We start from the raw sequence: 15,924 nt of genomic DNA, 5'->3' as shown, positions 1-15,924 counted from the left end.
ATCACATTTTCTTTTTGCCCTTCCTACCTCAATAACTTATTCACTTGCCTCCCTTAATTTTGATTTCCCTTCACTCTATTCCCTTGCATACTCTCGGTGCCTATCATCAAGGAATCACTGGGGAATAAGATAACGTGTGCATGTGTTGTGAACAGATGTACTTTGTCGCCCTCATGCTACCTGCAGCATGAGATTAAACACTCACTTGTGAAATATCTTTTCTGAGTGTGAACACAAGTACGCATCATTGTCCTCTATCTCTTTCAATGAAATAGCATGCAGAACCTGCACACTAATGCGTTGTGCGTCAAATAGCAAAAAAGTGCATGTATGTGTGCATCATGGTAATTTATTCAAAATGTAAAAAAGTAAAGTAAAGTAACACATTTCGATTTTACAGAATTTTGACAAGCAACAAGCTGAGACTTCAGCATGTCACCTGGGCTGTAAAAACTGTAAAAACATGTTTTTGCACTTTTGTACTTTGCACCTTTTTGTATGATGTGTTACTTGTGCATCTCCGTTTTACAGATGCTGCTGTAGTCACATTTTGTTACATTTGGACACGAATATGTGGTTTGGTATGTTTAAAGATCTGTCTGTCATGGAGGTGTGAATGATGTCTGCCTTTGTCTCAACAAAGTCCAGATGTTCGTGGTAAAGGTACCACTTAGCCTTTGTTCCCATTGTTTCTTCCATTCAGCTTGTTCCCCCATCTCTAATTGGCTTATTATTTGCCGGCTTATTCTTCAGAGACCAAAAATAACACATCTCATTTTACCATCTCTCACTGATGCACTATATTGGAAGCACTTTGCAGCAGGCCATTGGCTTTGAGGTTTTAGGTCAGGAAAAACCTTGATTTATCCTTTCAAGTTGCATGAAAGCATGGCTGTTTCAGTGAACAAAGAGGCTTCTCAAGGAGTGACATTAAAAGATGAACTATAACAAAGCAATTTTAATTTTGTAACAAAAAAAAAAACCTAAGAAAAAAGATGATGTGCTTAAAAGCTCTTTTTTGGCCTTGCAGCTGTTATGTTTTACTTTATTTTCTGAGCTCAAGGGGAGAGTAGAGCTGCGTCCTGCAGAAAAGGCAACAGAGCAAGTTATTCCAAACATAAACATATGCTCAGTATGAAGGATGTCTCTCTTAAAAGGAAAGCTAGAACCAGACCATAAAAGGTTGTTGAAGTTATGGCCCACTACAGATACTTCATCACTGCAACACTGTGACTCTCAGTCTTAGCTGCATGTAACTGGTCTGGCGGTTTTTATTTCTACTAGACACACCATGGATGTATGTTTTCTTTAGCCAAAGGTAATTTAAGCTCAGGAAAGACTGGGGAAGAATTAGATTGAAGAGTGATATTATAGGCCTGCCACTCAAACCATCACAATAAGCTTGGAGGAGTTTTATTTATTTCTTATGATGAATATCGTCATCTCCACTGTGAAACCCAACGGGCCTAGAAAAATAATGAAAATGTATGAAAACTGCCAGGAATCTGCTCATTTTTCTGTTAAAAAGATGACCCTCGACTGTTGTTAATATTATCCACTTCAGGTTTGGTGTGTGTTTGTGTCTTTTATACCTTTTTTTAACTATATTTTTATTAATGCACTGTCTATGCATAGTTTATTTTGTAAGGAAACTCATAAAAACACATCACACATTAAATATTTAGGAATATCAACATACACATGCTTGTCATGACAGTGTACATCTGCTGCAATCTGATCAAAGGCTACACTGTTGAAGAATAAAGCTTTGTGTTCACAAGATGGTACGTGCAGGCCACACATTGTATATTGGATTTTTTTTGCCATTTTTCTTCTGTAATCCAGCTATTATAACAGTGATGCAACAGGGAGGTTTAAGAGATGACTTTCATCCTTGAGGGTGTTTATATCTGGAATATAGATGTGAGGTAACAGGGCTCTGTGCCACCTTCTGCTTGGCTCAGAAAAATTGAAAAGAGAACCCAATTGTGTTCACTGGTGAATCAGCTGTTTTAACTGGTTCAATTTTTTACTGCTAGCCCCTCCACTTTCAGAAGGAACAAAAAGGGCAACTGGCTTTGCCTGTTTTTCCTCAGAAGTGGCAGAATCTTTGGTTTTCCATTGCTTCACACACCTTGAACAACACAGAGAAACAGTGCGATTTTACTGATGAGGCTTACATGCCCACCATCACAGAGTTTGCTCAGAGGCAGACAAGGCAAACATTAGATCACTGCAAGCATGGCTGTACAGTAACAGTGACATCTGGCTGGAAACAGTTCAGGTGACTGTGTGTTCAGTGGTTATGATTGCATATTCCAGCTGAATGATTAGTGGGTTTTTATTGTGATTTCATTCTGTTTAGTCTGGCCTGTAACCAATGTCTATTTATTTCTACTCATTTAGATCTCTGTCTCTTTACTAATGTGCTGTACTTGAAATACACCTTTAGAGGCCTGATCTGGAAAGTCCAACTTCCTGCCCAGTCACATTTTTATTTTTCATTCGCTTATATGTCTATATGGTTTTGTCTGCTCTTCCATTGTGTATTTTGTCATCCCTCCCACTTTGACCACCTCACATGTTGTTTCTCTTTATATAATGTCACAAACTATGACTTTGGTTCCTGTTTTCGTTACTATAGCCACTAAAGTACCTCTAATTATATCGCACTGATGATGTGCACATTCTGGCCTACCACCTTTGCCCATACAAAAGCATAATTATGGCCTGATAACTGTTGACACTAGTTTAATGGGGTGATAACATTAGAAACTAGTGAAAAAGACCAGCAAAAATGGGTGTAGGACAGTTCTTGCAGAGCCTCATTAGAAAGATACCAAGTGTCTACTCATGCCTGTGGATCAGGGAATTAAGGTCTTTTAGATTTTTGCACCTAAAAATCAAATATCACATCTTTAAAATTATAATATGTTAATTTGTTCAACTACTTTACTGCCTAAAACTGGATGATCATAGCAACAGGTGCGAACAATCTGATGAGTTTTTTTGAGTAAGAGGATTTGTTACAGACTTTCACAGAGTTTCGAAGAAAAATACACAGAAGCCTTCAAGCAGTGGTGGACAAAAGCTGAACTAAACTGAAATGGCCCTAAAAGCCAGAAAACTACCAAGGTTGAGAGGTATTATCCTTGGTGTGGCAAGAATGAAAAGTGATTCATAATAAGCCATGACTAGAGCAAGGCTAGGTCAAACAGCCTCGGTAAAAAACTTAGCTAGAGAGTGAAAGGAAATCTATCTGTCTGTCGGTCTGTCTCTCTCTCTCTCTCTCTCTCTCTCTCTCTCTCTCTCTCTCTCTCTCTCTCTCTATCTATCTAAAACAGACATTTAATTCAGTTGTGGTGTTGTGTGTTAGTCAGTGTTTGTGTGACATTGTGTGGAGGCGACACAGCTGCTGACTAGATGATTTGATGCTGTCATTTCTGTTGATCAGTTCCTCTGACATTCACAGAACTGCCCCTAGCCAAGCCTCACACATGTACACACACATACACACGTACACACAAAAACGCACAAAGGATCAGTTTGTCACATCATAGCCCTCTTGAGCTGGCCTGCAGTGACGACAAACACAGTAGAGTGTTTCACGCTGACATGCAGGCACGCAGAAAGATTGAAGCGAAGATATTGAGTGGCTTCATGACCCATTCACCTCCAGAGTCACCTCGACTCTCGAGTATAAAAGGTTCATTTTCCACCAGTGGCAGGTAAAGCTCAGGTTTATCTACAATCCAGACTCAGAAGCTCTCAAATGCGACTGTTCAAATGAAAGAAAGGAGATAAGACGACATTTCAAGCTCACATTAAAAGAAGAAATGCAAAATTCAAAGTGCTCTTAAAGAAAAGGTTAAAATTTCAAGCATTACATTCACAGAAACACAGAAACAGACAATCATAATACATTTTACTTTGAAGAAACCAGTAGAATAAAGGCTGTTAACCACTGTGAAGGGTGTCATGCATTTATTTTCTTAGATTTTATTACTCCACAAAAACACCCTTTTTAGTGAATAATTTGTGCATGCATAAACATTACATATTTATAGCCATTAGCTCCATCTCATCCTCATCTGTTTTCAGTGCTCAGTGGAATTGAAGACCTTAAATGTGTTTAACAAGATGAAGAATCTGCTTTGTTTTGGGTGGACAATAGCAGAATGGCTTTTGTTATTTGTCAGATGTGAAAACAGATTTTGGATTTCCGGAGCTTTGTGTTATGTGTTTGAACATTTACACTGGGAAAAAGGGTGTCTGAATAGCAGCTGAGGTAGTGAAATATCTCAAACTTAACAAATTAGTTACGTTGATTTAACGTGTTAACTCGGTTTTGAAAGAAACTAATTAATTTGCTTGTTACCAGTTGTTATAATTAAGTTGTTCCAACAATCCTCTTTTTCAGTGCGATAAAGAAAAGCATGATGATTAGTGTGGCTCTTGTAATTCAATGCATGCAGGTGATAAATTGATTTGAAGTGTTAAAATGAGAAAAACAATTTATTTCCTATGCACTCTGCAGGATCATCCCATAAACATATGGTATATTTTTTACATTTGTAATGAATATTGAGTGCTTCAGGTCTTACATAATTGCTTGTGCCGCTGGTGAACAGCAGCAGCAAGGCCTGTTTATGCACCATTGTACTTCCTCTTTTTCTTTTGAATAATTCCAGTATGTATGCCACCATCACCGTAGAGCACCCACAGCATCACACAACACCACTTTACCTCTTAAGCATATAAAACTATACATGTGTTTGTGCTCAGGGTGAAAAGTCTCATTTTTTATTACGACTGAATGTGCCTTCAAGCTGCTCCAGCGATTGCAAGCTCGATTGTCACATTGTTTATTGCTTTGAGCTGTTGACATATTTGCTGTGTGTTAATCCAGATTTGTTATTTGATGACATACATTTTAATAATAAGGGGAACTGACAGATTGAGGCTGATAGGAAATTCATGGTGTTGGTTGCACAAACAGTGTAATACCATAATAAATTACTGCTGGAGGTAAACTATGTTTGTATTCAAGGAGGACATCTATAAGGCTGGTATCCTATTATGTGGCTGCATTTCACTCTGTATGCAAAATAGTGTGAATGTGGAAGTCTCTTATGCACAGGTATTTGCAAATCTATAATGCCATTTAATTAGAAAAAGACAACGTGCTGATGTCCATTTGAGTGATTTTTCCTTGGTGCCAGTTTTTATGCTATGATACAGTACTCCTCCCTCCTGGCTCTAGCTTCATATTGAAAGAACACATAAGAGGGATCAAAGTCATCAAAGTCCAGGGCTCAATGTATGCTGAGGATTTTAACCAAAAAAAGTACACAGGGAAAGACTATTTGCTCATTAGGGTATTAGTTTACTTGCTCATCCACTTTTAGTGTGCACAGCATATTGTACTGTTGTGACTGATTACAGCTCATATGTCCAGCACAAAAGAAACTAAGTCAGAAGTGATGTGGCTGCAGCAGAAATGAATTTGTGGTGAATATTACCATCATTCTTCTGCGCCCACAAACACTTCAATATTTCTGAGCACGATAACCTTTTCTTTTCTCTTAACACTCACACATCTCATTTGTGAGAGCTGTTGGTGAAAGAAAGAAAGTGCGTTCTTCAGTGCCTGTAAAATAATCCACTCAATCACCTCAATCCTTTTTAGTCTTATATCAGTATAACATATATGGGTCAGAGCAAGGGTAAACTAAAGATGAATCTACATTTCAGATGTTGTTCTTATGGAGCTGAAAGGATTCTCTCTCTTTTTTTTTCCTCGTTTGCAAGTTCTTAGTGGATGTAGATGTAATGTGTGGACCGGTAACCCTTGGACCTAAGAATAGGTGATAAAACTTTGGCACAAAGCCAGATCTGGTCTTTCTTGGACAAATGTTTTTTTAACCAGTAAAATTTATAATGCTTTCATCCAGCTGGTGGCAAAGTCCAACATGTAGGTCTTCCCAGGCTAAATCAATTCATGCAACATAACAAGCATAAACTATTTGATAATTTACCAATTTTTGTGTTTGGTTAGTATGAAAATCACCATGTAACACTGTAGCGCAGATATATATATATATATATATATATATTGGATATATATATATATATTTTTCCAAGCCAGTCCCTGCAGGTGGTGATTGCACTGATTACTACTCTCTCTCTCTCTCTGGCTGAAGGTTTGTTGATCAGTGAAATCAGCTGACACATTGTTATATTTGTTGCACAACATCTCTTTCGTGTAATCTGCTGCACAGAATTACACACACACAAACCCAGAATATAAGGGCACATAAGTTGAGCTCTAAAATTTTCTTATGTAAAGTGGCTTGCAGAAGCACACAAATACAGTTGGATATAGGATAGATTTCAGATGAATGTGTTGCTGACTTTCCCATAGGACTAAGCTCTAGGACAGAGATAGAGGAAAATGATAAAGAGAAGAGAAGCCACTGTAGTTTATAATGAGTTCCCTACAGTAGTTCTATCAAACATGGCTCCTAAAAGAAAGAAAAATGAATGTTTTGTACATATGAACATACAGTACTCCTGTAATTACTGTGACAGTATTATATTTTAGTGTTTATACAGTGTAGGGTAACATTTAAGAAAATAAGACTAAGAGTTTACAGCCCTGCAAAACTGCAGCAATGCTTTTAAACTAAATAATCAAATATTGCAGGCATCACAGATGGCTGCTGGACAGTTTTTGTTGTCTAATTTAAATCATTTCCACACTGCAGACATTTTAGCCGCATTGTGCTGCAAATTGTCCTCTGTGTTTACGTACCAGTATGACAGCTGATTTAAAACAAAGGATCGGGCTTAGGTTTGTGCTTAATGAAGCCCATACTGATCATGTGAAAAAATACTTTGATCAGCCCTGACGCTGATATTTGATCTTTGAAATACTGATCTTTGAGATCGGATCTGGACCACAGTTAGAACCTTACCTCATCTTATTGTTTAACAGTTACAACCGTCTATTCCTCTCTCCCTGCCACTCTGATGCTTACTCACTGTGAGCTGACAGGTTGATGGGTGTTTCTTTTCTCCCTTGGGGCTCACTTCCCTCACTTCTAATTCTCTCTTCTCCTATTGTTCAGATTGGATTTTGCTGTTCTCTTATATATTCAAAAAGCAAGATGTTGGATTTATCATCTTGATTATTTGGGCATTTTATTTGTTCGGCACCTAATTCTTGGGGACACATTTTGCTTTTCAGTGGAGTTCCTGTTTTGGTTGTTAATGTCTGTGCTTCCCCACAGGACTGAATTTCAGGGTTTGGTATAAAGCCCTATCTTGCATTCTCCTCCTGTCTAAACCCGGGCTTTTTTACATGCAGCAACGCTTTGTTCAGATCCAATATGCACCTTTCTCTGTGTCTCTTTCTCGCTCCTCTCCATTTTCTTTGCACTTGTCTGTGTATGTTTGAATCTGCAAGTGTGTGTGTGTTATGTCACTGAATCATTAAATTCAGCTCAGAACTGTCTGACCGCAGGGAACACAGGGCACCAAAGGAGGGGGTGGAATCAGAGAAGATAGCGAAACACAAACTGTGACCAGCAGAATGGCCACTGTGTGATCCAGATGGACAGACTGTGTAGACTGTGACAGAGTCTTTCAGAGCTGCTGTCTGTCAGGTAGAGGGGTTTCTTCCTGCATGACTCATCCTGTCTCAGGCTGTCTTGGATGACAGTCTGTGACTAGTAGACAACAGTTTTGGTCACGCTGAGTCACACAGCACACCTGATTTGTCTTTTTAGTTGACTCCGGAAAATGTCTAACTCAGCAGAGCTCATCATTTACTGTACCGTGACAGTGTGGGGCTCTATGCTGCATCACCCACACAAATGCTTTTGTCTTTTTCCAGACTTAATTTAGGCGGAGTTCTGCTGGGAATTACATGAGATCACCAAACTCAATATAATAATAAGAATGTCTGGACTCCACTTGGTGTAGTTGCATCAAAAAAGGTGAAAACTATGGGTTATTACAACTTTTTTCTATTTTTTGTGGCATTGCACAAACGATAGCAATTGCCGAGATATTGAATATTGGTGCAAGTAACAGGCAGTCATAGAGGTTAGAAAGAAACTGATTAGCTCCCACTTTATTTGGAAATAAAAGTAAAAATAAAAGTCAGTGTAATCAAAATGTTGGTAATTAAAGAAATAACCATTGGTATGTTGGGTCAATTTTGGATCAAGTCTAGTTGGGTTATAAACTATAATGGGCTGTTTTGGCAAAAGTCTTACCATTCACATCTGCTTTTCTCCTTCAAATAAGTTTTTTTAAATGAAACTGCTGTTATGCTAAACCATAGTTTTTCTTCAAGCAATGTTATGTGAGCAAGTCCTTGTTTTGTTTTTATCTCCAGCTCTGCTCTTAAATACTGCAGGGGACACACATTGCTAATGGTTTCACACTTGTCTGCTGATCCTGGTGGGTGTCAAATAAATAAATAAATCATAAAACAATGAGCCACCCAAAGGCCGGGAAGAAGTGATGCGATAAACATGGTCATAAACACTGCTTGTTTCATCATATTAAAAATAATCGAATTTTCGAATGACCTTTGGTACAGTAGGTCTCAAGGCTACACAGGCTGGCTTCTAACATAACTGTGTTTGTTTACAAGAAAACTCCACAGGGATCCTGTAAAAGGAACACAGGCAGCACACGATGCAGCATGTATGACAGTGAATCTTTATCAGGTAATAATCAAACAGCAGCCACTAGTGTGGCGGGGTGTGTATCAGTGCTTCTCAAAGAGGACAGAAAAACAGATATATCTGTTAGGCTAGCCTAGAAAACATGGTATGCTAATAACTTAAGAGTGGATTTAGTCTGTGTAAACAACATTCAGGCCAAATTTGCATTTTGTCTTTGAACAGCTCTTAAGTGTTGTTAAAGGAATCTTGCTGTTCTATTTGTATCCAGCCAAGACCAAGACCTGTGAAAGATACATGTTTACCAGACTTGGTTGTTTCACTTCCTGTATATCAAGCTGTCTGTTCAGGTTGGCATAAGCAGCATGCACTTTTTGGTGAGCCAAGTCTAAATGGAGTGGAAACCACACCCCAACTGGCACAAGTCAGAACCATGTTTGTCAGGCTTTGTGGTGGAAATTGTCCACCCTGACAGTGCCATGACACCAACATTTGGGAGAGGGAGCTGTGATGTGATTGTGCTTGAAGAAAAGCTACTACATTACTGATATCAGGAGAGATGAATTGGATTTTGTATTTGCTGCACTGTTTTACCCCTCTGTGTGTGTGTATGTGTGTCCTAGCAGATGTTATGGAGGGGAAGAGTGCCATCCTGCTTGGCATGAGTCAGTGGAACTCAAATGACCTGGTGGAGCAGATCGAAACTCTTGGACACATTGAGGACCAGTCGCATGGTACACTCCAGACACACACACACACACACACACACACACACACACACACAAATGTATCACACGCAGACACATTAGCACAATGGGGTGTGCATTTGGTTGCTCACACATCCGTAATGAAGGTTCAAGCTGTCGGCAGTGTGCGAGTTTTTCACTGAATGATGATAATGGTAGTGAGACTGTAAATGGACTGTACTGTAACTTCTATTTAGAGCTGCATTCAGTCATTTGTGACAATTAGGGGACAGAAAAAAAAAAAACACCTTACATTCATGTTGTTCTTGTGGGATAATCAAGAGGTTTCTAAGTGCAATGCCTGCGCACGCAAGATGCCTGCGTAGACACAAGGTATAAAACAACCTTCAAATGAATGCGAGCATATGAGGAGATCGAAGTGAAAAGTTGTTGTGCCTAAAAAAAAATCACAAAGCACGAATGATCCCAAGAAACAGACGTGTGAGTGAGAATCAGCTGTTAGCTCCAGAGACCTCATCAGAATATTGGATTCAACACTGAAACTGTAGTAATAAATGCCAGTTTTAAGGTCAGACAGCTCATACAGTTATCGTCTACTCCAGTGCTGCACGTGCAGCCTCGTTTGTTTAAGTGGGACATCTATGTTATAGGAAATCCACAGGGTTGAACTGGTGTGGGATTGTTACTACAGAATAGCAATGAGAAGATACAAGCTACAGTAGCAAGTCTAGTTAAGACCTGCAGAGGCTTCCATATCAAAATCAGTTCATTGACACCTTGGATGAACATGAAGAGGTGGAAACATGTAGTGAGCAGAAGATAAACACAAGGGTTGCTGAGATTTAACATGCATATATGTGTTTAAAGATCAGTGCTCTGCGATGCCCAAGAAAGCGCACTGAGCTTGAAACATGCATGTCTGTGTTCATCCTTTGCTCTTTCTGTGCCTCACTTTATTTATGCACATCTAAAGCATCAGTTAAAATACAGTCCTCTCTTTGCAAGCGAAGAGGTTCAAATCATTTTCACTTCTGGTTAAAAGCCACCAAATTTCAGACCAAACCTGACAAGACTAGAAATGCGTGTAAAGCAGAGACACACATGGATGCTCATTTCCCTTTTTCTGGCCAATCTTTTTGTCCTCTGTTAAAGACGTTAATGAAATAATAAATAAGGGAACATTTTCCTCCATCCTCAATGGAATTTAGAGATTACCCCTTCCCTTTTCCTGTTTAGTTGTACGTCTACCCTTCCTCAGGGCTCTCACTTCAAAGTCCTGTGGATTATCATGACAACTGCTGTTCTTTATTTTTGCCTCAGCCTCAGGTTCAAAGACTTTTCTGTATCCTTTCTTTGAGAAGAAACTCCTCACATAATCCAGTGTATTAAAAAAAATGCCTGCATTTGCTTTATGTATGTGCTGTATTTAGAATAATTTGAAACAATTAAGTAGACTCATGCTGTGCCTGTACAGAGCAATAGAAATATTTGTGAAACAAACAAGACGGGTAGGAGGGATGTCATATTTCCGCAGGTTTCCATATTAGTCATCAGACTTTAGCTCAAGCAATTCTACTAATGGATTATTCCTGTGAGAAAGTGATTTAATTAGATTTATTTATCAGAGTCTTATCCAACCACAGTAACTGAATTACATCATATCGCCCAGAGATTTAACAGCGCAGTGTTTTTCAGATCCAACAGTAACATTTCAGTTTGTGCCTTCAGTGATCCTAAATCACTGCTGGGCTTTATTCAGTAGTTTTTAATAGTACAGTCTAGCCCTAACTTCCATAGTGAGGAGATCCATGTAAGACAGAATTGCCAGTTGTCAAATATAATTGTCAAAAAATTTTTTTTTTGTCATTATCGGTGGTGTACTGGTAATCTAGCACAAAGGTCATTTTCCTGGTTGGCCCATGCACTCTAGGGGCTGATAATGTTTTTCATTAAACCCATTGGTTCATTTTCTGTAGTCAGGATCAAGTGAGCACACTGGTCCACTTGCATTGGTCCAGTTGCTCACAGCATTTATTACTCAACTTGGGTGGTACCTGACTGATTATGGTGGGCTGTCTGGGACAAAATAGCCAGGGCTATTCCTGCTCTCCATTATGGTTTTATGTGCAAAAGATAACTAGTGCTTTTACTTATCAGTATGCAGTATATGTAAAAACAGATCAATTTATAAAGAGCAAGGTTTCTATATTTGATTTTCCTTTTTAATCAGCAATTAAACAAGACCTGCTTCACAACTGATGCAAAAAAACGGGGTCAAAAGACAGTGCAGTTTTAAATGGAATGTCAGCAATAAACAGTCAGAGCCAATTTTACAATATCAGACAAAATCACTGATAATTACATCGTTTCATTACCAGCTGCACTTTATCGCTCCGCTGTGCTCATGGCACGGCACTTGTTTTTGGTTTTCATTCACTGATAAGTTGACCGACTCATTGTAAAGGTCAGCTCTGAAGTTTGGATGCTTTTAATCACTGTGGTTCAGTGGAAGTGTAGTCTGGTCAGGCAGAGATGAAAGGAGCCTCTCCTGCAGGGATGCTGTACCAAGTCACGTGGTGATGACTAAAGAAGTGGGTGCACCGTGAATATTTTATACCACACACACACAAACCCCGTCAACCGATCAGTCACTCAGCCAGTTATGACCTGAGAAGTGCTTTGCTGTAGCAGTAGTACAAGTATTAAGTAGAGCTATTTTAGTGCTCTGCAGTAATGTTAATGGTATGAAAAAAATTGCTGAGCTCACCTGTTTATATCTTACAGCACAAGTTTAGTAATATTTCCTATTATTAAAAGACCAGAGGCTAAAATCCCACAAACTACTGTCTGTGAAGTCAAACCCTGATTAATTGTATTCCTCTATACTATGGGAATAAGACATACAAACGGATGACAAATGAAAGGATAACTTCTATACTGAGGATAATTTCTATACTGATGGAAGACACATGCTGAAATGTTAATGTTGGATCTGAAAAATACTGCGCTCTTAAATCTCTGGGCGATATGTAATCCAGTTACTGTGGTTGGATAACCACACCAGAGACTCCAATGATAAATAAATCTAACAAACATATCTATTTTTATTATACATAGGTTTGCATACATGTGGTGAACTTGTTAGCAAACAGTTTATGCAGATACAGAACAGCATTAGCATTAATTTGGAGTCACATTAACTCTGTTTTGGTCTCCACCAACCGCCTGAGGGAAAGATCAGGTTTTTAGATATATGCTGCCTGCTGGGGCGTAAATGATGCTAATCAGTAACTCAGCAGCTCAGTAACAGTAAACTTAAAAAAATGGTGTGGGCTAGAGTTGCATAAGCAATACATTTATTAAAAACAATTTCTTGTTTGTCTGTATGAAAACCCCTTTCATATACAAGTAGCTCTGTGTGATCCTTTATTGAATATAGCCACTGCAAACTCTAATATGTATATAAACTAACTGCTTAGTTTCTGCTGCAGATATACTGTGTATTCTAATTATATTCAAAAACTTGAAAATGACTCACTAAGCAGCTACAGCTAACCGTTTGTTTAATCACTTGATTATGATTTAATCTCAGGTGACTAACAATAGGTGATAACAGGGCTCAAGATCAAGTTGTGGTGTTGTACAGGTCACAAATGTGATTGGGATCGTGAGGAAATGTTAAAGCTGCAGCTGGATTACTCTTAGTCAGTCAGAGCCTATGTGGCAGTTGAGCTGTGACATCCACTACCCTTTGATCTCCATCTATTAGTCAAGCCATCAAAAGCATTTCTGGGGTTTTTTTTAAACCCCTCTCTCTCAATTATTGTCATTCCTTCTTTTGTTCTCCTCAGCTTCTCTTGCCATCCATTTCCACCTGGCCTCTCTGCTCCTTCACTCCCTTCCCATTGCATCACCTCATCATGTTCTTTTATTTCCCTGCTGTCTTCCTTTCTTCATTACTCCACAAGCCAGAGGTGACGGCAAACATTTTCCCTCTCAATAGAGGTGACTTACAGAGATGGAACCCTCAATGATGGAGGGGAATGACTACAGCTCAGTATCCCATTATATTCCACTGTATTCTTCTTCTTTACTGTTCAGTGACAGCCTGCGAGCTCATCCTCTGCTTTACTGTATTTCAGGCTTACCATCTGTTCACTATGCAAACATTCTTTTCAGTATCTTTATGGTCTGATCTTTTTATCACCATTTTTTTCCCCTTCATTCACCGACCGAAGCTATACAGCGATTGATCATTTTCAAAAAATGATGATCAAAAACTACCGATTCTGACTTTCTTGATGTGTGCTGCCAAAGTGGGTAACATCCGTTAAAATGGCTACTGTGGAAGCAAACAGTTTGGTGGTGATGACAAAAAGATAATCGCTGCCAACCACCCAACACAGGCCATTTGTTCCACGGAAACATGATATATGATAATGTAATTCTACATGAAGTGACCCAGAGGGAGAAATATATTGAATGGGAGAATGATTTGCCATTTTCTGTGAAGCATCACTGTTCTCTTTTCCCCATGTAACCCCATAGCTCTCTTCAGAAACACACACAGAGAGAAACAGAACACATAAATTCAATGTCTGAGACTGTATTCTGCCTGCCACCTCCTCGGCAAACAAACAAAAAAGACAAAGAGGTGAGATAATGATAACAAATGACTGACCTGAACTCGGCTTTCTACGTCAGCACTAACGTTCTACCGCATCTCTGATTTTACAGCCTTTTGGCTCTAATTGTGCCTCTGTTGATAGAAGCTCTTTCTCCCCTGTGTCCATATATCTGTATCTATTTGTATTCGTCTGCGAATATTGTCTCTGTGGATGTGTATTAACATGTGCGTGTAATCTGTAATGTGTGAGGTTGTGTGCGTATGTGCACATCTTTATGACAGAGTATGAAGTAAGAAATGCTGTGTGATCACATGCTGAGAACAGATAATCACACCCAAACAACACTGTCACCACCTGGAGCTCCAAACGGGTGGGGTGGAGAGGGGAGGGAAGAAAAAGGGGGAGGGAGGAGGTAGAATGGCAGTACGAAACAAACAGAAACAAACTTGTGCAATGTGTGCTGCCACTCAGCTTCTGCTGATGTCAATACTTTAGTCAAACCTTTAGAAATGTTGATCGAGCATGTGCTGCACAATACCAAGTAAACTCTTCAGCTTAATACACTAATTATATACATCCATCCATCCATCTTCTATACCCGCTTATTCCTTAACCAGGGTCACGGGGATCAGCTGGAGCCTATCCCAGCTCTCTTTGGGTGGAAAGAGGAGGAAACTGTGTGAGGAAACTGGAGTACCCAGAGTACACAGACAGGCCTGGTTGCGAACCCACAACCTTCTTGCTGTGAGGCAACAGTGCTTAGCACTCAGCCACTATGCTGCCCTATTATATACATTTTCTTCATAATTAGCAGTATATGTTATGTGTGGCATTTCAGTCTGTCATATGATAATCTACTACTACTACTTGTGTACATCTGTACAGTTGGAGTACACATGACAAGACTTCTTTGGAATATCTGTCCCATGTGGCAGAATGACCCCTTCTCTGTATCCCTGTTTTGTTGAGTTTTCCTCATAAGACAAAAGATTGTAACGTTTTTGCGAACTAAAGCTGACTGAGACAAATGTGTGACATACTTATCAGCTCTTTTTATGGGCTCAGATCTGACAGATGCCAATGGTGAAGCCACTGCTACCTCACTTCCACCTGCAAGATAGTGTGTGTCTTGTGTGTTTTGGAGTGTTTGGGAGCCGTGACATATAGACAGGGAGAAGTTGGTATTGTTAAGGACAGATTGACTCTGTGTCTAAATGTTAATGTGTACGTTTTTGGTCAGCAGGTTTGTCATGCAGTGCAGCTGGGTGGCATATCCTAGGGTCTTTTCGCAGTAGGATGCCAGCAGCAGAGAACAGATGGCTGAGTGTGTTGGCATGACTGTACTGGGCCCGGGGTCAGAGGAGGCTGTTCAGCCAGACTGGAGACAGCAGTCTCACGCTGTTGAGTCTGTGACACAAGTTCTTCATCTTTTGGTTTAACATGGTCTTACATGCAACACACCAAAATATCTGAATATCAAACCCAGTCATAAACACCAGACCTGATCGACCACTCAAAAAAAAAATGCTTTTTTTTTTCAAGGTCTGGTTCAAGTGGACCAGATTCCTCTGTATATGTTATTGTTTACTGCACACACATATATAATGCTATTTTCCTAAGTGAATTCTAATTTCGCACTTTAATTGTGTTAGAATATGACAACATTTTAATTTGAATGTGTAGACTCTCAGGTTGATACTAGAGCTACTGAATTTCTAAAAACTATGGATTCTCTAAACTTCACCTTGTATATTCACATTACCCATAACTGTGTCACACTAGTAATAGTATTCATCCTGAGACTTACCATAACCAGTTACCAGTGTATTCACATTTATATTCTAATGACATTTGAAATAGAACTCCATCTGCAAAATGTTCATGTATTACAAA

At 39.2% G+C, this 15,924-nt stretch overlaps 1 protein-coding gene across 2 annotated transcripts in view; it reads left to right on the top strand.

Annotated features, from left to right (window-relative positions):
- The window catches only part of pitpnm3 (PITPNM family member 3), a 70,765-nt gene that overhangs the window by 17,267 nt on the left and 37,574 nt on the right, over nt 1–15,924 (top strand). For both annotated transcript variants that reach the window (XR_003295170.1, XM_026299222.1), the window contains exon 3: nt 9,323–9,430. Coding sequence is in view for 1 of the 2 variants with exons in the window: in XM_026299222.1 (XP_026155007.1) it covers nt 9,323–9,430 (108 nt within the window). In the remaining variant the exon portion in view is untranslated. The remainder of the gene's footprint in view (nt 1–9,322; nt 9,431–15,924) is intronic.

Source organism: Mastacembelus armatus, chromosome 13 (assembly GCF_900324485.2).
Source record: "Mastacembelus armatus chromosome 13, fMasArm1.2, whole genome shotgun sequence".
Classification (NCBI taxonomy): Eukaryota; Metazoa; Chordata; class Actinopteri; order Synbranchiformes; family Mastacembelidae; genus Mastacembelus; species Mastacembelus armatus.
The sequence above is the reverse complement of the archived record's forward strand: the minus strand, read 5'-3'. Positions and strand labels throughout refer to the sequence as shown.